The 23,530-nt window shown below is 41.8% G+C and overlaps 1 protein-coding gene across 1 annotated transcript; it reads right to left on the bottom strand.

Moving 5' to 3' along the window:
• Window positions 1-249: 249 nt before the first annotated feature.
• LOC139545815 (bromodomain-containing protein 3-like) lies at window positions 250-23,530 on the bottom strand. The gene is made up of 12 exons (XM_071354031.1): window positions 23,283-23,530; window positions 22,040-22,369; window positions 21,255-21,392; window positions 20,771-20,918; window positions 20,489-20,679; window positions 19,896-20,267; window positions 19,503-19,631; window positions 19,224-19,421; window positions 18,749-18,817; window positions 15,708-15,934; window positions 13,879-14,168; window positions 250-551 (listed from the first exon to the last, which is right to left on the bottom strand). The coding sequence occupies exons 2-12, from the start codon at window positions 22,229-22,231 to the stop codon at window positions 433-435; spliced, it is 2,073 nt and encodes a 690-aa protein (XP_071210132.1). The 5' UTR covers window positions 22,232-22,369; window positions 23,283-23,530; the 3' UTR covers window positions 250-432.

Genomic DNA, 23,530 nt, shown 5'->3' with positions numbered 1-23,530 from the left:
CAAACTAGAGGCAACAGCCATCCCAGAAAGAGAAAGGCCATATTTGTTCCTTGAGACAATTTTGTCCAAACCAAAATCAATCTCAGTGTTTCTTAACGGTTTACTACTTACGTAACATAGTCTTTAAAAAATTATAATATTAACTAAACGCATGTTGTTCTGGTGATACCAGGCATTTCCCTTTAAGGGCCAGCAAAAACAAATCCTGACTATGTTCAGTCAGCTATATCTTCTTACACGTTTCCTACGTTTTTTCTTTAAAGGCATTTCTAAATACAAAACATTATCAATATCCTCATCATCGAAAGTCTTTTCATTAACTTATAAAAGTCATCCAGGGGAAGAAAAAAAGAGAGTAGACTACTAGCTAAAAAGGGGGGTAAATTAACTACGGTAAGAGAGGGACTGGACTGTATGTGGTTCTTTCTCTGATCAATCGGAGTCACTGCTTTCTGAGCTGGAGCCACTGGAGCTGCTGCTGCCAGAGTCAGAGGAGCTGCTGCTGCCGCTCATTCGAGAGGCGCCCCCTGCTGGCGCCGAGCCTGCCTTCTCTGCAAAGGAGAAGGAAGGAGGTAAGGGGAAAGTTAATACTGAGGCATACAGTCAAATCCAGACATATCAACTATAGAAAAATAGACAAACATCCTTTTCACAGAGAGCATCAATGGACAATATATTATACACATCCCAAAGCTGGCAGTTTCTTAATGTGGTTCAGTTGTCTGCTCACGTCCTGTAGGCGCTTTTCTAACTCTTTTTTTGTTTTCCTGAACCAGTTCTTGGCACTATTTTTCCCAATCCGGCAGACAACACCATTGAATAAGTTCCCACATGTTTACTTTGCCGATGTGACAACAAACTACATCTTTCCGTCCCCTCTAACTTGTCGTTTTTCTGTTTTGGTGGTGCTAACGAGTCCACTTGAAATTCAATTGGACCAAAACAATAGTTCCTGCTCAAGTCAGTTTTGCTCTCTACATTTAGCCTCTTCACTGTTGACGTTGAGACTGGTGTTTTGCAAGTACTATTTAATGAAGCTGCCAGTTGAGGACTTGTGAGGCGTCTGTTTCTCAAACTAGACACTCTAATATACTTGTCCTCCTGCTCAGTTATGCACCGGGGCCTCCCACTCCTCTTCCTATTCTGGTTAGGGCCAGTTTGCGCTGCTCTGTGAAGGGAGTAGTACACAGCGGTGTACGAGATCTTCAGTTTCTTGGCAATTTCTCAGATGGAATAGCCTTCATTTCTCAGAACAAGAAAAGACTGACGAGTTTCAGAAGGTCTTTGTTTCTGGCCATTCTGAGCCTGTAATCGAACCCACAAATGCTGATGCTCCAGATACTCAACAAGTCTAAAGAAGGCCAGTTTTATTGCTTCTTTAATCAGTACAACAGTTTTCAGCTGTGCTGAATTGTAAAAGGGTTTTCTAATGATCCATTAGCCTTTTAAAATGATGAACTTGGATTAGCTAACACAATGTGACATTGGAACACAGGAGTGATTGTTGCTGATAATGGGCCTCTGTAGGCCTATGTAGATATTCCATTTTTTAAAATCTGCCGTTTCCAGCTACAATAGTCATTTACAACATTAACAATCTCTACACTGTATTTCTGATCAATTTTATTTTAATGGACAAGAAATGTGCTTTTCTTTCAAAAACAAGGACATTTCTAAGTGACCCCAAACTTTTGAACGGTTGAGTACATATATATATATATATACACACACACACACATATATACAGTTGAGGTCAGAAGTTTGCATACACGTAGGTTGGAGTCATTAAAACTTGTTTTTCAACCACTACACAAATTTCTTGTTAACAAACTATAGTTTTGGCAAGTCGGCTAGGACATCTACTTTGTGCATGACACAAGTAAGTTTTCCAACAATTGTTTACAGACAGATTATTTCACTTATAATTCACTGTATCACAATTCCAGTGTGTCAGAAGTTTACATACACTAAGTTGACTGTGCCTTTAAACTGCTTAGAAAATTCCAGAAAATGATGGCATGGCTTTAGAAGCTTCTGATAGGCTAATTGACATCATTTGAGTCAATTGGAGGTGTAGCTGTGGATGAATTTCAAGGCCTACCTTCAAACTCAGTGCCTCTTTGCTTGACATCATGGGAAAATCAAAAGAAATCAGCAAAGACCTCAGAATATTTTTTGTAGACCTCCACAAGTCTGGTTCATCCTTGGGAGCAATTTTCAAATCCCAGAAGGTACCACGTTCATCTGTACAAACAATAGTACGCACGTATACACACTAGAGGTCCACCGATTAATCGGAATGGCTGATTAATTAGGGCCGATTTCGAGTTTTCATAACAATCGGTAATCTGCATTTTTGGACACCGATCATGGCCGATTACATTGCACTCCACGTGGAGACTGCGTGGCAGGCTGACTACCTGTTATGCGAGTGCAGCAAGGAGCCAAGGTAAGGTGCTAGCTAGCATTAAACGTATCTTATAAAAAAACAATCAATCTTAACATAATCACTAGTTAACTACACATGGTTGATGATATTACTAGTTTATCTAGCTTGTCCTGCGTTGCATATAATCGATGCGGTGCCTGTTAGTTTATCATTGAATCATAGCCTACTTCGCCAAACGGTTATTTAACAAGCGCATTCGCGAAAAAAGCACTGTCGTTGCACCAATGTGTACCTAACCATAAACATCAATACCTGTCTTAAAATCAATACTCAAGTATATATTTTTAAACCTGCATATTTAGTTAATATTGCCTGCCAACATAACTTTCTTTTAACTAGGGAAATTGTCACTTCTCTTGCGTTCCGTGCAAGCAGTCAGGGTATTTGCAGCAGTTTGGGCCGCCTGGCTCGTTGCGAACTGTGTGAAGACCATTTGTTTCTAACAAAGACCGTAATTAATTTGCCTGAATTGTACATAATTATGACATAACATTGAAGGTTGTACAATGTAACAGCAATATTTAGACTTAGGGATGCCACCCGTTAGATAAAATACATAACGGTTCCGTATTTCACTAAAAGAAAGAACGTTTTGTTTTTCAAAATTATAGTTTCCGGATTTGACCATATTAATGACCTAAGGCTCGTATTTCTGTGTGTTATTATGTTATAATAAAGTCTATGATTTGATATTTGATAGAGCAGTCTGACTGAGTGGTGGTAGGCAGCAGCAGGCTCGTAAGCATTCATTCAAACAGCACTTTCGTGCGTTTGCCAGAAGCTCTTCGTTGTGCTTCAAGCATTGAGCTGTTTATGACTTTAAACCTATCAACTCCCAAGATTAGGCTGGTGTAACCGATGTGAAATAGCTAGCTACTTAGCGGGGAGCGCGCTAATAGCGTTTCAATCGGTGACGTAACTCGCTCTGAGACCTTGAAGTAGTTGTTCCCCTTGCTCTGCAAGGGCCGCGGCTTTTGTGGAGCGATGGGTAACGATGCTTCGAGGGTGGCTGTTGTCGATGTGTTCCTGGTTCGAGCCCAGAGGGACGGAAGCTATACTGTTACACTGGCAATCCTAAAGTGCCTATAAGAACATCCAAAATTCAAAAGTATATAAAATACAAATGTTATAGAGAGAAATAGTCCTATAGTTCTGTAATTCCTATAATAACTACAAACTAAAACTTCTTACCTGGGAATATTATATTACGTTTTTTTAACAGGAACCACCAGCTTTCATATGTTCTCATGTTCTGAGCAAGGAACTTAAACGTTAGCTTTTTTATATTGCACTTTTACTTTCTTCTCCAACACTTTGTTTTTGCATTATTTAAACCAAATTGAACATGTTTCATTATTTATTTGAGGCTAAATAGATTTTTATTGATGTATTATATTAAGTTAAAATAAAATTGTTCATTCAGTATTGCTGTAATTGTCATTATTACAAATTAATTAATTAATTTAATAAATCATCCTATTAATCGGTATCGGCTATTTTTGGTCCTCCAGTAATTGGTATCGGCGTTGAAAAATCATATTAGGTCGACCTCTAAACACCATGGGACCACGCAGCAGTCATACCGCTCAGGAAGGAGACGCGTTCTGTCTCCTAGAGATGAACATACTTTGGTGCGAAAAGTGCAAATCAATCCCAGAACAACAGCAAAGGACCTTGTGAAGATGCTGGAGGAAACAGGTACAAAAGTATCTATATCCACAGTAAAACGAGTCCTAAGTCGACATAACCTGAAAGGCCACTCACCAAAAATCGCCATAAAAAAAGCCAGACTACGGTTTGCAATTGCACATGAGGACAAACATTGTACTTTTTGGAGAATTGTCCTCTGGTCTGATGAAACAAAAATAGAACTGTTTGGCCATAATGACCATTGTAATGTTTGGAGGAAAAAGGGGGAGGCTTGCAAGCCGAAGAACACCATCCCAACCGTGAAGCACGGGGGTGGCAGCATCATGTTGTGCTTTGCTGCAGGAGGGACTGGTGCACTTCACAAAAAAGATGGCATCAAGAGGTAGGAACATTATGTGGATATATTGAAGCAACATCTCAAGACATCAGTCAGGAAGTCAAAGCTTGGTCGCAAATGGGTCTTCCAAGTGGACAATGACCCCAAGCATACTTCCAAAGTTGTGGCAAAATGGCTTTAGGACAACAAAGTCAGGATATTGGAGTGGCCATCAAAAAGCCCTGACCTCAATCCTATAGAACATTTGTGAGCAGAACTGAAAAAGCATGTGTGAGCAAGGAGGCCTACAAACCTGACTCAGTTACACCAGCTCTGTCAGGAGGAATGGGTCAAAATTCACCCAACTTATTGTGGGAAGCTTGTGGAAGGCTACCCAAAACATTTGACCCAAGTTAAACAATTTAAAGGCAATGCTACCAAATACTAATTGAGTGTATGTAAACTTCTGACCCACTGGGAATGTGATGAAAGAAATAAAAGCTCAAATAAATAATTCTCTCTACTATTATTCTGACATTTCACATTCTTAAAACAAAGTGGTGATCCTACCTTTATACTAGGATTAAATGTCAGGTATGGTGAAAAACTAAGTTTAAATGTATTTGGCTAAGGTGTATGTAAGCTTCTGACTTCAACTGTATATACACACACACACATATACACACCAGAGGTCGACCGATTATGATTTTAACGCCGAAACCGATTGTTGGAGGACCAAAAAAAGCCAATACCAATTGATCGGCCGATTTTCATATATTTAATTGTAATAATGTGAATTACAACAATACTGAATGAACACTTATTTTAACTTAATATAATACATATATAAAAAATGAAACTTGTTCAATTTGGTTTAAATAATGCAAAAACACAGTGTTGGAGAAGAAAGTAAAAGTGCAATATTTAAGTTCCTTGCTCAGAACATGAGAACATATGGAAGCTGGTGATCCTTTTAACATGAGTCTTCAATATTCCCAGTTAAGAAGTTTTAAGTTGTAGTTATTATAGGACTATTTCTCTTTATACCATTTGTATTTCATATACCTTTGACTATTGAATGTTCATATAGGCACTACAGTATTGCCAGCCTAAGCTCGGGAGTTGATAGGCTTGAAGTCATAAACAGCGCTGTGCTTCAAGCATCGCCTCTTCACTGTTGATGTTGAGACTGGTGTTTTGCGGGTAATATATAATAAAGCTGCCAGTTGAGGACTTGTGAGGCGTCTGTTTCTCAAACTTGACACTCTAATGTACTTGTCCTCTTGCTCAGTTGTGCACCGGGGCCTCCCACTCTTTCCATTCTGTTTAGAGCCAGTTTGCGCTGGCTCTAAACCAGATCTTCAGCTTCTTGGCAATTTCTCGCCTTCATTTCTCAGAACAAGAATAGACTGAGTTTCAGAAGAAAGGTCTTTGTTTCTAGCCATTTTGAGCCTGTAATCAAACTCACAAATGCTGATGCTCCAGATACTCAACAAGTTTAACTTTTTGGGATTAAGGGGCAGTATTGAGTAGCTTGGATGAAAAGGTGCCCAGAGTAAACTGCCTGCTACTCAGGCCCAAAAGCTAGAATATGCATATAATTAGTAGATTTGGATAGAAACACTCTGAAGTTTCTAAAACTGTTTGAATGATGTCTGTGAGTATAACAGAACTCATATGGCAGGCAAAAACCTGAGAAAAAAATCCAACCAGGAAGTGGGAAATCTGAGTTTTGTAGGTTTTCAAGTCTTTGCCTATCCACAATATACAGTGTCTGTGGGGTCATATTGCACTTCCTAAGGCTTGCACTAGATGTCAACAGTCTTTAGAACGTTGTTTCAGGCTTCTACTGTGAACGGGGAGAGAATAAGAGCTGTTTGAACCAGAGGTCTGGCAGAATGCCATGAGCTATATCATGCGCACGCCCGTGAGAGCTAGCTGCGTTCCTTTTCATTTCTAAAGACAAAGGAATTGTCCGGTTGAAACATTATTGAAGATTTATGATAAAAACATCCTAAAGATTGATTATATACATCGTTTGACATGTTTCTACGAACTGTAATATAACTTTTTGGACTTTGTCTGGACCTAGTGCCTGCACATTTGGATTACTGTACTAAACGCGCGAACAAAAAGGAGGTATTTGGACATAAATTATGGACTTTATCAAACAAAACTACAATTTATTGTGAAACTGGGATTCCTGGGAGTGCATTCCGATGAAGATCATCAAAGGTAAGTGAATATTTATAATGCTATTTCTACAACATGGCGGATATCTGTATGGCTTGTTTTGGTCTCTGAGCGCTGTACTCAGATTATTCCATGATGTGTTTTCGCTGTAAAGCTTTTTTGAAATCTGACACAGCGGTTGCATTAAAGGCCAGTTTTATTGCTTCCTTAAATCAGAACAAGAGTTTTCAGCTGTGCTAATGTAATTGCAAAAGGGTTTTCTAATGATCAATTAGCCTTTTAAAATGATAAACTTGGAATAGCTAACACAACGTGCCATTGGAACACAGGAGTGACAGTTGCTGATAATGGGCCTCTATACGCCTATGTAGATAGTCCATAAATAAAATAAGCCATTTCCAGCTACAATAGTGATTTACAACATTAACAATGCCTACACTGTATTTCTGATCAATTTGATGTTATTTTAATGGACAAAATATTTGCTTTTCTTTCAAAGACAAGGACATTTCTAAGTGACCCCAAACTATTGAACGGTAGTGTGTATATATAAAAAATTAATTACAGGTGGCAGTTTGGAAAAAACTTATCCTGTCCGAATTGTCCTCTGGATTAACAGACATTCTGTGATAATAAATACGTAACTAGTCCCAATGCGAATAGGGCATTACTAATAACTCCTGCAGAACTAAGCATTCCTTGCAGTAAAATTATACACCAAATGTACGCAAAATTTGGACTTGGGAACAGGAGAAGAGAAATATGATATCTTTCTGCATCTTGAGAGAATGCAATGCTCAGTTAGATATGATCTTTAGAGGTCTTCATCATGAAAGCATCATAAAAGGTGACAGTATATCAACGAGTGATGTCAAGTACTTCAGTAAAAATACTTTAAAGTATCAGTACTTTACCATTTATAATTTTGACAACCTTAACTTCAATACATTCCTAAAGAAAATAATGTACTTTTTACTCCATACATTTTCCCTGACACCCAAAAGCAGTATTTACATTTTGAATGCTTAGCATGACAGGAAAATGGTCCAATTCGCGCACTTAAGAGAACATCCCTGATCAACCCTATTGCCCCTGATCTGGCTGACTCATAGCACACATGCTTTGTTTGTAAATGATGTCTGAGAGTTGGAATGTTCCCCTGGCTATGTGTAAATAAATTGTTAAAAAATTAAACAAGAAAATGGTGCTGTCTGGTTTGCTTACATTTTACATTTACATTTTTACATTTAAGTCATTTAGCAGACGCTCTTATCCAGAGCGACTGCTGTCAGATTTCAAAAAAGCTTTACGGAAAAAGCAAATCATGCAATAATCTGAGTACGGCGCTCAGAGCCCAAACAATACAAAAAGATATCCGCCATATTGTGCAGTCAACAGAAGTCAGAAATAACATTAAAAACATTCACTTACCTTTGATGATCTTCATCAGAATGCACTCCCAGGAATCCCAGTTCCACAATAAATGTTTGTTTTGTTCGATAATGTCCATAATTTATGTCCAAATAACTCCGTTTTGTTCTAGCGTTCAGTACACAATCTAAACTCACGACGCGCGGGCAGGTCCAGACAAAAGTTCAGTCGAAAAGTCATATTACAGTCCGTAGAAACATGTCAAACTAAGTATAGAATCAATCTTTAGGATGTTTTTAACATAAGTCTTCAATAATGTTCCAACCGGAGAATTCCTTTGTCTTCAGAAATGCGCATGTTCAGCTCATGGCAGACCTTACTCAATCCCCTCTCATTCGGCCCCACTTCATAGTAGAAGCATCAAACAAGGTTGTAAAGACTGTTGACATCTAGTGGAAGCCTTAGGAAGTGCAACATTACCAATATCCAACTGTATCTTCAATAGGGAATGAGTTGAAAAACGACCAACCTCAGATTTCCCACTTCCTGGTTGGATTTTTTCTCGGGTTTTTGCCTGCCATATGAGTTGTTATACTCACAGACATCATTCAAACAGTTTTAGAAACTTCAGATTGTTTTCTATCCAAATATACTAATAATATGCATATATTAGCAATTGGGACTAAGTAGCAGGCAGTTTACTCTGGGCACCTTATTCATCCAAGCTACTCAATACTGCCCCCAGCCATAAGAAGTTAATATCGAATGTTTTATTATTTATACTTTTACTTTTGATACTTAAGTATATTTTAAATCAAATACTTTTAGACAAGTAGAATTTCACTTGGTGACTTTCAACTTTTACTTGAGTCGTTTTCTATTAAGTTATCTTTACTTTAATCAAGTACGACGATTGGGTAATTTCAACCACATAAAATATGCATTGAAGCCGAATGAAACACGTTGGGTCGTTTTCACATTATTCTTTTGCCTTACAACTGGTCAAACTGATGTCATTTGGACATTTTTCACAGAAAGTCGTACGTTTTTTTTTTTACTGTATTGCATTGTATTTTCTCCCCAGTCCCGAAAGGTCTTTGCTCTGCGAAAGACGACAGAGAAAACTTTACCGATGTCAACTAGATTGAAGCATTCATTCTATCAAGCTATTACATTATTCTGTTGAGCAAGGGTATATTTTAGGGAAACACATAATGACAAAAGAGAAGCTACATATTAGAGGTCGACCGATTAATTAGGGCCGATTTCAAGTTTTCATAACAATTGGAAACCGGTATTTTTGGACACCGATTTGGCTTTTTTTTTTTTTACACCTTTATTTAACTAGGCAAGTCAGTTAAGAACACATTCTTATTTTCAATGACAGCCTAGGAACGGTGGGTTAACCGCCTTCCACAGGGGCAGAAAGATTGAATCACCTTGCTGACAAGGTAAAAATCTATCTTGCAACCTTACGGTTAACTAGTCCAATGCTCTAACCACATTACAGGCTCCACGAGGAGCCTGCCTGTTACGCGAATGCAGTAAGAAGCCAAGGTAAGTTGCTAGCTAGCATTAAACTTATCTTATAAAAATCAATCATTCAATCATAATCACTAGTTAAAAGGAACCACCAGCTTTCATGAGCAAGGAACTTAAAGGTTAGCTTTCTTACATGGCACATGTTGCACTTTTACTTTCCTCCCCAACACTTTGTTTTTGCATTATTTAAACCAAATTGAACATGTTTCATTATTTATTTGAGGCTAAATCGATTTTATTGATGTATTATATTGAGTTAAAATAAGTGTTCATTCAGTATTGTTGTAATTGTCATTATTACAAATACATTTCTTTTTTTTCTATATATATATATATATATATATATATATATATAAATATATACACTGCTCAAAAAAATAAAGGGAACACTTAAACAACACAATGTAACTCCAAGTCAATCACACTTCTGTGAAATCAAACTGTCCACTTAGGAAGCAACACTGATTGACAATAAATTTCACATGCTGTTGTGCAAATGGAATAGACAAAAGGTGGAAATTATAGGCAATTAGCAAGACACCCCCAATAAAGGAGTGGTTCTGCAGGTGGTGACCACAGACCACTTCTCTGTTCCTATGCTTCCTGGCTGATGTTTTGGTCACTTTTGAATGCTGGCGGTGCTTTCACTCTAGTGGTAGCATGAGACGGAGTCTACAACCCACACAAGTGGCTCAGGTAGTGCAGCTCATCCAGGATGGCACATCAATGCGAGCTGTGGCAAGAAGGTTTGCTGTGTCTGTCAGCGTAGTGTCCAGAGCATGGAGGCGCTACCAGGAGACAGGCCAGTACATCAGGAGACGTGGAGGAGGCCGTAGGAGGGCAACAACCCAGCAGCAGGACCGCTACCTCCGCCTTTGTGCAAGAAGGAGCAGGAGGAGCACTGCCAGAGCCCTGCAAAATGACCTCCAGCAGGCCACAAATGTGCATGTGTCTGCTCAAACGGTCAGAAACAGACTCCATGAGGGTGGTATGAGAGCCCGACGTCCACAGGTGGGGGTTGTGCTTACAGCCCAACACCGTGCAGGACATTTGGCATTTGCCAGAGAACACCAAGATTGGCAAATTCGCCACTGGCGCCCTGTGCTCTTCACAGATGAAAGCAGGTTCACACTGAGAACATGTGACAGACGTGACAGTCTGGAGACGCCGTGGAGAACGTTCTGCTGCCTGCAACATCCTCCAGCATGACCGGTTTGGCGGTGGGTCAGTCATGGTGTGGGGTGGCATTTCTTTGGGGGGCCGCACAGCCCTCCATGGGCTCACCAGAGGTAGCCTGACTGCCATTAGGTACCGAGATGAGATCCTCAGACCCCTTGTGAGACCATATGCTGGTGCGGTTGGCCCTGGGTTCCTCCTAATGCAAGACAATGCTAGACCTCATGTGGCTGGAGTGTGTCAGCAGTTCCTGCAAGAGGAAGGCATTGATGCTATGGACTGGCCCGCCTGTTCCCCAGACCTGAATCCAATTGAGCACATCTGGGACATCATGTCTCGCTCCATCCACCAACGCCACGTTGCACCACAGACTGTCCAGGAGTTGGCGGATGCTTTAGTCCAGGTCTGGGAGGAGATCCCTCAGGAGACCATCCGCCACCTCATCAGGAGCATGCCCAGGCGTTGTAGGGAGGTCATACAGGCACGTGGAGGCCACACACACTACTGAGCCTCATTTTGACTTGTTTTAAGGACATTACATCAAAGTTGGATCAGCCTGTAGTGTGGTTTTCCACTTTAATTTTGAGTGGGACTCCAAATCCAGACCTCCATGGGTTGATAAATGTTTCCATTGATAATTTTTGTGTGATGCTGTTGTCAGCACATTCAACTATGTAAAGAAAAAAGTATTTAATAAGAATAGTTCATTCATTCAGATCTAGGATGTGTTATTTTAGTGTTCCCTTTATTTTTTTGAGCAGTATATATATATATATAAAAAAATATTATTATTATATATCTTTAAAAAATAAAATCGGCCGATTAATCTGTACCGGCATCGGCTTTTTTTGGTCCTCCAATAATTGGTATCGGCATTGAAAAATCTTAAATCGGTCGTCCTCTACTACATACAGTGGGGAGAACAAGTATTTGATACACTGCCGATTTTGCAGGTTTTCCTACTTACAAAGCATGTAGAGGTCTGTAATTTTTATCATAGGTACACTTCAACTGTGAGAGACGGAATCTAAAACAAAAATCCAGAAAATCACATTGTATGATTTTTAAATAATTAATTTGCATTTTATTGCATGACATAAGTATTTGATCACCTACCAACCAGTAAGAATTCCGGCTCTCACAGACCTGTTAGTTTTTCTTTAAGAAGCCCTCCTGTTCTCCACTCATTACCTGTATTAACTGCACCTGTTTGAACTCGTTACCTGTATAAAAGACACCTGTCCACACACTCAATCAAACAGATTCCAACCTCTCCACAATGGCCAAGACCAGAGAGCTGTGTAAGGACATCAGGCATAAAATTGTAGACCTGCACAAGGCTGGGATGGGCTACAGGACAATAGGCAAGCAGCTTGGTGAGAAGGAAACAACTGTTGGCGCAATTATTAGAAAATGGAAGAAGTTCAAGATGACGGTCAATCACCCTCGGTCTGGGGCTCCATGCAAGATTTCACCTCGTGGGGCATCAATGATCATGAGGAAGGTGAGGGATCAGCCCAGAACTACACGGCAGGACCTGGTAAATGACCTGAAGAGAGCTGGGACCACAGTCTCAAAGAAAACCATTAGTAACACACTATGCCGTCATGGATTAAAATCCTGCAGCGCACGCAAGGTCCCCTTGCTTAAGCCAGTGCATGTCCAGGCCTGTCTGAAGTTTGCCAATGACCATCTGGATGATCCAGAGGAGGAATGGGAGAAGGTCATGTGGTCTGATGAGACAAAAATATAGCTTTTTGGTCTAACTCCACTCGCCGTGTTTGGAGGAAGAAGAAGTATGAGTACAACCCCAAGAACACCATCCCAACCGTGAAGCATGGAGGTGGAAACATCATTCTTTGGGGATGCTTTTCTGCAAAGGGGACAGGACGACTGCACCGTATTGAGTGGAGGATGGATGGGGCCATGTATCGCGAGATCTTGGCCAACAACCTCCTTCCCTCAGTAAGAGCATTGAAGATGGGTCGTGGCTGGGTCTTCCAGCATGACAACGACACGAAGCACACAGCCATGGCAACTAAGGAGTGGCTCCGTAAGAAGCATCTCAAGGTCCTGGAGTGGCCTAGCCAGTCTCCAGACCTGAACCCAATAGAAAATCTTTGGAGGGAGCTGAAACTCCGTATTGCCCAGCGACAGCCCCGAAACCTGAAGGATCTGGAGAAGATCTGTAGGGAGGAGTGGGCCAAAATCCCTGCTGCAGTGTGTGCAAACCTAGTCAAGAACTACAGGAAACGTATGATCTCTGTAATTGCAAACAAAGGTTTCTGTACCAAATATTAAGTTCTGCTTTTCTGATGTATCAAATACTTATGTCATGCAATAAAATGCAAATTAATTACTTAAAAATCATACAATGTGATTTTCTGGATTTTTGTTTTAGATTCCGTCTCTCATAGTTGAAGTGTACCTATGATAAAAATTACAGACCTCTACACGCTTTGTAAGTAGGAAAACCTGCAAAATCGGCAGTGTATCAAATACTTGTTCTCCCCACTGTATATCTAATTATAGACAATATTATTATTATTATTGGATATTATAAGCAGAAACATATCTAAATCAGGCAAAACAAAATCCTGCACACACACTCAAAAAATTGTTCTGCAGTCTGACTGTAGCCTCCAGCGCATTTTCTATATTTCCGGCTTAAGGGTTGGGTACAGGCCTCAAAGTTTCACTTTATAGCATATAGTCGAGCGGTTGCGGATGGGTTATTTGCAATTGCGGGCGGGTGAACAAACAGTTGACCCGTTCACCACTACCTTACGGCACAACGCCTCTTCCCTATTTCACCTAGATATTTTGTGTATATGTATTGAAATTTAGGCTGTGTGTGCCGTTTCTAAATTCATGTAGTTCTGTCCTTGTGCTTTACTTGTCTATTTATGTTCTGTAATATGTCATGTGGACCCCAGGAAGAATAGCTGATGGTTTCACAACAGCTAATGGGGATCCTAATAAAATACCAAAAAGCAATTGCGAAGGGTGGGAGGGTGAGTAACATCAGTGTTAAAAAGGGGGGGAACAAACGCAAGGGAGCTTGAGAGCATTTAGTAAACAGGCAGAGAAAAGAGAGGTTTACCCCTGAAGAACCAGGTAACCATTAGCGACTGGAGAAGGGCATCTGTAAAAACAACAAGAGTAATAGCTCACAACTTACGTAAAAGTTTCCGCTGCTTTTTTTGCAAACAGGACTTGACGTATCGTTCGAGCTCACGAAGGGTAGAGGGTTTGAGTGTCTCAAAGTCTATCTCTATCTCGTCCGGATTGGAGTCACGCAGCGAAGGCTCCCGGGCCTGGATGATGTGGACCACCCTGCCCAACTTCTCACCCGGAAGACGGTTGATGTCCAGGCTGAGCTGGCGCTTCTCGTCGTATGACATGGGAAGGGATGGCTCCTCTTCAGACTCGTTGTTCCCCGCCGCCACCTTGGTCCCTTTCTTCGGTTGCCTGAAAATGTTTTGGTCAGATCTTTGATAGGCCTACGGGTTTTGCCTCTCTCAGGATGCTCAAATTAGCACTGAGAGAAGTTTTAAGTACAGATGATGTGTGACAGACGGACACGTCTGGATCAGACTACAAGGGGAAAGTGTAACACAGCAGAGCGTAACACTGTTACAACAAGTGGCATGGGTAATGATGATTTATCCAAAAGTTCAAGTTCTCTGCAGTATTGAGCAAATTAATTGTGACAAATTACGAAACGGATACAGTGCCTTCAGATAGTATTCATACCCCTTGACTTATTCCACATTCTGTTGTGTTACCGCCTGAATTCAAAATGTATTAGATATTTTTTTACACAAAATGCAGCATAAAGATGACGTGAAACCATGTTTTTAGAATTTGTAGCAAATGTATTGAAAATGAAATACAAAAGTCTCATTTACATAAGTATTCACACCCGAGTCGATAGAATAATTTAAGTCAAAACTAACTAGGCCACTCATGAACATTCATTGTCGTCTTGGTAAGCAACTCCAGTGTATTTGGCCTTGTGTTTTAGGTTATTGTCCAGCTGAAAGGTGAATGTCTCCCAGTGTCTGTTGGAAAGCAGACTGAACACCAGGTTATCCTCTAGGATTTTGCCTGTGCTTAGCTCTATTCCGTTTCTTTTTATCCCCTCAAAACTCCCTAGTCCTTGCCGATGACGATCATACCCATAACATGGTGCAGCCACATGCTTGAAAATATGAACAGTGGTACTCAGTGATGTGTTGTGTTGGATTGGCCCCCAACATTACACTTTGTATTCAAGAAATAAAGTACATTTCTTTGCCAATATTTTTGCAGTTTTACTTTAGGGCCTTTTTGCAAATCGGATGCATGTTTTGGAATATTTTTTAGTCTGTACAGGCTTCCTTCTTTTCACTTTGTCATTTTAGGTTATTTTTGTGGAGTAAATGTTGTTGATCCATCCTCAGTTTTCTCCTATCACAGTCATTAAACTCCATAACTGACTTCAAGTCACCATTCGCCTCATGGTGAAATCCCTGAGCGGCTTCCTTCCTCTCCGGTAACTGAGTTAGGAAAGACGCCTGTGTCTTTGTAATGACTGGGTGTATTGATTCACCATCAAAAGTGTAACTTTTACCATGCTCAAAGGGATATTCAATTTATGCTTTTTACATATCTACCAATAGGTGCCCTTTGCGAGGCATTGGCCTTTGTGGTTAAATCTGTGTATGAAATTCACTCCTCGACTGAGGAACCTTACGGATAATTGTATGTGTGGGGTACAGAGATGAGGTAGTCATTAAAAAATCACGTTAAACACAATTGCACAGAGTGAATTTTGACTCCTGAACTTAATTGACTCAAGATATTTCAGCTTTTAATTTTTAATTTCTAAAAACATAATTCCAGTATTGTGTGTAGGCCAGTGACACAAAAGTTTAAATTCAGGCTGTAACACAACACCATTTGGAAAAAGTCAAGAGGTGCGAATACTTTCTCAAGGCACTGTATGATAAGACTGGGCAGTAGTACCTGGTAGCCGCCCCCGTGCGGTTTGGTTTCCGAGCTGGAGCCTTCTTCTGATTAGCTGGCTTGGTTTGCTGTGCTGACTTGGGCTTCTTCTCGTCTTCAGCCTTCCCCTTGTTGGCTTTGTCCTTCTCTTTGTCTTTCTTCTTATCTTTTTGCTTTTTCTCCATTTTCTTTGGTTTACTTACTGGGGCCTGCGACAGAACAGCCAGCTGTTCGTGAACGGCCTTCAGCTGAGGAGAGAAGCAGAATAAAGAGTCACCGATGAGCCCAGATGTTGGTTTATATAGGGTGAAGTGGATGCAGAGACTGGGACAAGGTACTGGAAGTGATGGAAAAATACAGGCATCAAGGGATAGCTATTGTGGGATGTAGGTATGTGTAACCTGTTGCAGAAAATGTCTTGGACCATTATGTCACAATTATGACAGTTATATTAGTTATATATTAGCCCTAGGAGGAACGTTTTATTTTCCATTGACTTTGAAGGGGTCTCATTTTCTAGCCAATTCATGTGTTTGCTTGATTGATTTCACTTTGAAAGGGTTGCTGCATCTTAAATCATCCTCAAGTTACCTTATTCATGTATTGTACGTGCATTAATTAACTATCCACTACTCATATTTCTACATATATTCTCAAATGAAAGCTCAGAATAGTCATAGAGGAAACAATCAAGAGTGTGTGTGTAAATAGTGTACAGTCATTGATCTCAGAAAAACAGTACTATACTGGCAAGGAAAAGAGGATTCTCATTAAATAATATCCCATTGGCCTCTGGAAAAAAGCTGCCAGAGAAGCACACCGGGCCACCAGCCTGTAATGTAGCTGTCTACCGAAAACTTTAAAACAATAAGCAAATGCTGACTCCCAAAGTGACGCATTGACTGATTGCTTTTTGAAGAAACAAGTAATATAAAACAGAAAAAGAAAACGATAACATAGAATTGTGAACGCTCTCAGTGACACTTCCTTGTCTTCAGCACAAAAACATTGTTCTTTAGGAGAATATTCAACTTGAAAAAAGGAAGAAATACGGACCCTACAACACAACAAAAGCATTTGAAATCATTGCCAGAATCATAAAAAAAAACACTAACACTACCAACACCAGCAAACACTGTCACCACCATGAAAACTAACATTTCCCATTTTTAAACCAGTAAAAGAATGTGACAATGGGAGAAAAAGTAACTACCTGCATCTTACAAAAAGCCTTAAAAAGGAATATCTAGGTCTACATCTTCTCTTCTCCAGACCATTTCCGGAGACCTTCTCCCTTACCTCACCTCGCTCATCAACTCATCCTTGACCGCTGGCTACGTCCCTTCCGTCTTCAAGAGAGCGAGAGTTGCACCCCTTCTGAAAAAACCTACACTCGATCCCTCCGATGTCAACAACTACAGACCAGTATCCCTTCTTTCTTTTCTCTCCAAAACTCTTGAACGTGCCGTCCTTGGCCAGCTCTCCTGCTATCTCTCTCAGAATGACCTTCTTGATCCAAATCAGTCAGGTTTCAAGACTAGTCATTCAACTGAGACTGCTCTTCTCTGTGTCACGGAGGCGCTCCGCACTGCTAAAGCTAACTCTCTCTCCTCTGCTCTCATCCTTCTAGACCTATCGGCTGCCTTTGATACTGTGAACCATCAGATCCTCCTCTCCACCCTCTCCGAGCTGGGCATCTCCGGCGCGGCCCACGCTTGGATTGCGTCCTACCTGACAGGTCGCTCCTACCAGGTGGCGTGGCGAGAATCTGTCTCCGCACCACGTGCTCTCACCACTGGTGTCCCCCAGGGCTCTGTTCTAGGCCCTCTCCTATTCTCGCTATACACCAAGTCACTTGGCTCTGTCATATCCTCACATGGTCTCTCCTATCATTGCTATGCAGACGACACACAATTAATCTTCTCCTTTCCCCCCTCTGATAACCAGGTGGTGAATCGCATCTCTGCATGTCTGGCAGACATATCAGTGTGGATGACGGATCACCACCTCAAGCTGAACCTCGGCAAGACGGAGCTGCTCTTCCTCCCGGGGAAGGACTGCCCGTTCCATGATCTCGCCATCACGGTTGACAACTCCATTGTGTCCTCCTCCCAGAGTGCTAAGAACCTTGGCGTGATCCTGGACAACACCCTGTCGTTCTCAACTAACATCAAGGCGGTGACCCGTTCCTGTAGGTTCATGCTCTACAACATTCGCAGAGTACGACCCTGCCTCACGCAGGAAGCGGCGCAGGTCCTAATCCAGGCACTTGTCATCTCCCGTCTGGATTACTGCAACTCGCTGTTGGCTGGGCTCCCTGCCTGTGCCATTAAACCCCTACAACTCATCCAGAACGCCGCAGCCCGTCTGGTGTTCAACTTTCCCAAGTTCTCTCACGTCACCCCGCTCCTCCGCTCTCTCCACTGGCTTCCAGTTGAAGCTCGCATCCGCTACAAGACCATGGTGCTTGCCTACGGAGCTGTGAGGGGAACGGCACCTCCGTACCTTCAGGCTCTGATCAGGCCCTACACCCAAACAAGGGCACTGCGTTCATCCACCTCTGGCCTGCTCGCCTCCCTACCTCTGAGGAAGTACAGTTCCCGCTCAGCCCAGTCAAAACTGTTCGCTGCTCTGGCACCCCAATGGTGGAACAAACTCCCTCACGACGCCAGGTCAGCGGAGTCAATCACCACCTTCCGGAGACACCTGAAACCCCACCTCTTTAAGGAATACCTAGGATAGGATAAAGTAATCCTTCTAACCCCCCCCCCCCTTAAAAGAGTTAGATGCACTATTGTAAAGTGGTTGTTCCACTGGATATCATAAGGTGAATGCACCAATTTGTAAGTCGCTCTGGATAAGAGCGTCTGCTAAATGACTTAAATGTAAATGTAAATGTACATGTCAAAGAGCAAGCTGACTACTGAGGGAAAGACCTTTAGCACACTTACAACCTGTTTAATAGTTCTCATCCCCACATGTAACCCTCTACCGCTCTTTCAACAAGGTGCAATACAAAAATAAAAAGTTTTGTGGGGACGGGGAAGTAAGAGATAAATCACCTGAAAACGTTTGGCACACCCGTTTTTTCCCCCCGCCCTGTTACCATTGGGGTGCTCCACAGTGATTTGCTGGTAAGAAAGCCAAAGGGGAAATCAGGGGACAAAGATAGAAAACTCCAAAGATCATGTTAACATTCTAGTAGCACAACAAACTATTTCATTAGAGCTAAATAATGTCAACATTGGTATGAATGAAATGTAAAACATTGCTCTAAAAATGTGAGCTCTACAGTTTCAGCATGCAAGCCATAATACCAAGTTATTCTAACAGTTTATTGCAGCATTTGTAGCGGCAGAGGGTTAACTATGTCACTTTTACTCTGGATGGCTGGCTGAAAATCATCTCTGAACATCGTGGAGTGGCTTTGATTTTTAAGGGTTAGCGGTCTAAATCTGAAGTGGGGCATGAGGGGGGCATCTCCCTGTTCATCCATCCATGGGTTTTGGATCTTGGTCCTTGGTTGTGAGAACCCACCTGTTCCGAACCCACCTGTTCCTGCAGTTCGGCGAGCCGCGTGGCCCGCTCCTCCTCTGAGTCGGAGCTCTCCGAACTGGAGGTGTTGCCGCTGCTCTCACTGCTCTCTGTACTCTTGCTTACCACCGGCATGGTGGAGAGCTGGGTGGCTTCGATGGGCTCGTCTGGCATCTTGGCAAATCGCATCTCAAACACATCCTGAGAAACACAAGACAAGGGGTAGTTCAACCGACAGCCCTCCAATGAGGTGGTGTAGATATCTGATTCATCTTATCCTACCTGGAGCTTCCTGGCCATCGCAACAACCTCGTGGTCAGGGGGGTTGTACTTGTAGCAATTTGAAAACATTAACCGGACGTCTGTCGCAAAGCTTTGGGCATCTTGGTAATCTCGACTGTCCATTTTTTTCTGTGGTTACAGAGCAAACAGTCAGAGCCTTATTACTGAGATAAAGATCTCTATAAAACTCAAAACAAATATACTAGCAAAACAGGTGTAATTGTCCTCCCCTTAGCAGTGACTGTTGTTGAGGGATAGTTCCATTTGAACTATTCTTAACCACCAAATAAAAACATTGGTCGTATTATTTTCCTCCACCAAGCAAACAGCCAGGCTTTGGAGGGTAATTTAGAAGAGTTAGGAGTGAGTCGAGGGAGTGAATAGGGAACCTACTTTGACAGTGCTCAGGTCCATGGGGTGTTTGATGATCTCATGGTAGTCATGCAGTTCTAGCGCTTCTGCGTCTACAGGCTTGTAGAAAGGCCAAGCGTGGGCCGTGTACTTCTTGGACAGCATCTCCTTCAGGATGACTTCGCAGTGCTTCAGCTGCTCGCCGAGCTTGCCTTTCTTGCCACTGAGCAGGGGCACCTCTCCATCCTCTGTGTCCTTCTTGAGGGGCTTGACAGACCGCACTGTGCTCTCCCGCCTGGACAAGACATTCTCCTGTTTGGATTCTAGGAGCTGGGTAGGGGAGTCACTTCTACTGGCCGAGATTGCTGAGGTGGTGGGAGTTGTTGTGTCCGCTTTCCGCTTGACCCCCTTTTTCTGTGGAAATGACAATGGCCAAACGCAAATATATCAGTAGCCTGTTTCTCTTCATCAAGATATGGCATATTAGAATTTCTCTCAGATTTCTAATAGATTATATCCTAAGAGAACATTTTGACGAGTAGAACTGTAAAATGCGCTCCCCACAAGAATATTCCGTTGGACTGTAGAGCTAAATGAAAAGACCCCCTAGAGCGGCCTGTCTCTCTGGGACTTACTTTGATGACTGGCTGTGCCGTTGGAACCACAGCCATCATGGAGGCAGCGGTAGGCACAGCTCGGACAGGGGTAACAGATGTAATGGTTGGCACTGGCGTGGCTGCTATGACAGGAGTCTGAGACAGAAGTGGAGGGGAGCTGGGGTAAGAAGATGGGGGTGAATCCGTCGACTCACCCTGTGCTTGGCTCTCTGCAAGAAAGATGATGGAAGCAAAAATGTGTAAATGACAGACATTTCCTTAGCGCATGAGTCCCTATCAACTGTGAAAGGCTGGACTTGCCTGCAGTAACGGGCCCCCCTGGTTTGCGGGCTGCTTTGACTTTGGGCGCCGGTGGTAGCAGCTCCACCTCCTCCTGAGGCATTTGGGCCACTTTCTGTAAGAATATCTTCTCTAGAGCTTGGGCCATCAGCACAATGTCATCTGTAGGCTGTGGGAACACAAGAAAGGATGAGTTATGGGTCAAGATTAAGGTGAACAAGGTCAGATGGTTTGCTTGATCAAAATCATCACAGCTATCAAAAATGCCTACGGGGCACCTCTAGACCGACTAGAGGAAGTGTAAATACATCCTCCTCGTAATGAGTCAAAATACAGTTCAAAAGTCTTCATCAATGTCACTGAAAAACCATCTGTGTGTGTAAACATCTGTATGTGATCCAGTGAAAAAACTGCTAAAGGAAATAAGCTCTTTGAACTACTTGTTGAGTGCGGACCTTGTTGTTTTTCACATCTATATTTTTATGAATGGCAAAGGAGAATTTACCTTGTTGTAGATATAACAGTTGGTAAACATTGTATTGAAGTCCTGCATACACTCGCTGGCACTCCAGTAGTAGTTATTCTCTAGCCTCTTCTTTATTGTTCCCATGTCCATTGGGCTCTTGATAACTTTATGATAGTCCTATATGACAGCATCAAGAGGGAAGTAGAATTCACTATGAATGAGCAATAACATAACAGCCAGGAAATAAAGAAAACATTTTAAGATTATATGATTGTTCAACAATGAGGGGTTAGGGTTAGTTAGGAATCACACCAAAATGTACACACATCCACACAGTGTATATATTAAAATGCAACAACCTACTTTTACCCAGAGCCAAATATTGTCAAAGCTAGAATCCTTTGTTACTACATACATTTTAGACTTAGACATTAATGACATATACCCACTGATTCTTGGAGAATATAACTTAGAAATGTCTCATGAGAATAGTTCAACTGTCATACCCCATCAGAACCCAATATATAAGCCTGTTTCACTCCAATGTTTATTAAACGTAAACAAACATTGTAGCCTCAAAACATGGTTAAAACTATGCATTTGATATTATGGATGGTCAGTCCTTGAATCCATAGCTCAGTCTATGAATTTGAGAGTGGTTACATTTCTCCAGGTCCATCCCTCAGCTTTTTACCAAAACAGAGGTGGGGTCCACACTTTGTTATTGTTTCAATTAAGGATTCTAGCATTAAGGCTCTGCTTTTAGTACCCCATACTGACTACCAATAACAGAGAGAAAACTACTGAGTGTGGAATTGACTTACGGCGAGACATAATTTGATGGCATCCACAGGTGTGTAAAAGGGCCACGCAAACTGATGCTTCCATAGAGTCTTCACCACAACGTTCTGCATGTACTGTAGTTGGTTTGTTTTCCGGCCAGGCTTGTTGGGGTTGGTGAACTCTGGTGGCGAGGGATTGACAAGTGCCGGGGCGGACGCAGGAACAGCCGACATACTGGCAACAGGAGAGCACTTCTTCCCTGTTCTACAAAACGTCTGAGTCTAGTGTTTTCAATGGATACTTTGCTCCTCTTTCAGCTCATTATTCCTCCAGCAGTACACACATCCCATCACCACCTGAGTGTATGTGCCCTGCCAAACAAAATAGTCAAATATTGGAATTAGAAAATTAAAGAAGTGTTGTTCAGAAAATATGAGACCTTCAGATGCCATCCTCACAGACAGTAGTCAAATCGAGTCAATTGGGCTAATATTTTATGAGAATGATTGAGCTATGGAGTGGTGGCTAAATTCTAATAAACTAAAAGTCAAATGAATCTAAAATGTGAGTACACATACATGTAGCCAAAGTAATATAACTTACACAGACCACTTAGAATTGCTAACAGGGGCAAAGAAGTGAGCATTTCGCTGGGCAACAGCAATGATGCAGAGATCAACATTCACAAAAGTACACATTGTAGGATAATAAACTACGCCAAAATCCGGCACGTTTAGCAATCACAAATCCATATGGCTAAATGTAGACAGATTAGCTAGTTACTCGACTGGGCGTACACCCTTTATTTCACAAAATAGTAGCCATTTACAATTTAGCGACCGGGTGCATATGATTGTGCATCACATCTATTCCTTTAAAAAGATGGCGGGCAGGGGGATGCTATAGCTGTTTGCTACAGTAACTAGCCTCTCAATAGGCAAAATGCTAAATGTGCACGCAATGCAAATAGCTAACTTACACACGAGTTCATGTGAAGTACAACTAAAATGCTGACCAGTGCGTTGTAGAAGCGCTGAAAATAATATGAAACGATAACTAGGTTACCATTTCAACTTTGCATACGACAAATGTAGCGTTAGCTAAGGTTAACTACTAGCCTAACAAATCCTCGCTAACTAAGCTTTGTATGCATTGTTTCAATCAAGGCACCGAGCGGGCAGGCTGAGTCAGAAAGCAACCTATGGATTGAGTGTATTTGAGAAACACTTCGATACGCATCCCATCCTTTAAATTACACAAATCAGGAAAAAGTACATATTTTACTTTATTACTTTCTCAAGTGGCTCCAATGGTTGTTCGCTCGCAGTTTTCTGGTACCTTTATATTTCAGCGAAGTAGCATAATAGACGAGTTATCGGCTGTCTGATATCCCATGCGCAATTTCGAGCAGCATCATGGTCCTTGTTGTGTTTTGATGGGTAAAGCATTTGGAATTGGAGGTATGTCGCTAAATGACTGACTACATATCCCGGGATGCAGTTCCTTAAGCACAAGCCATGTTTGGCACAGGG

This window comes from Salvelinus alpinus, chromosome 19 (genome assembly GCF_045679555.1).
Source record: "Salvelinus alpinus chromosome 19, SLU_Salpinus.1, whole genome shotgun sequence".
Lineage (NCBI taxonomy): Eukaryota > Metazoa > Chordata > Actinopteri > Salmoniformes > Salmonidae > Salvelinus > Salvelinus alpinus.
Note: the sequence above shows the minus strand (reverse complement) of the source record. Positions and strands in the feature narration are given on the sequence as shown.

Coding starts and splice junctions, on each gene's coding strand:
- LOC139545815 (XM_071354031.1), bottom strand. CDS start 22,231: ATGTCGGCTGTTCCTGCGTCCGCCCCGGCACTTGTCAATCCCTCGCCA. Junction 20,680..20,770: donor AGGGGGGCCCGTTACTGCAG/GCAAGTCCAGCC, acceptor TCTTTCTTGCAG/AGAGCCAAGCACAGGGTGAG. Junction 552..13,878: donor AAAGCAGCGGAAACTTTTAC/GTAAGTTGTGAG, acceptor TCTCCTTTGCAG/AGAAGGCAGGCTCGGCGCCA.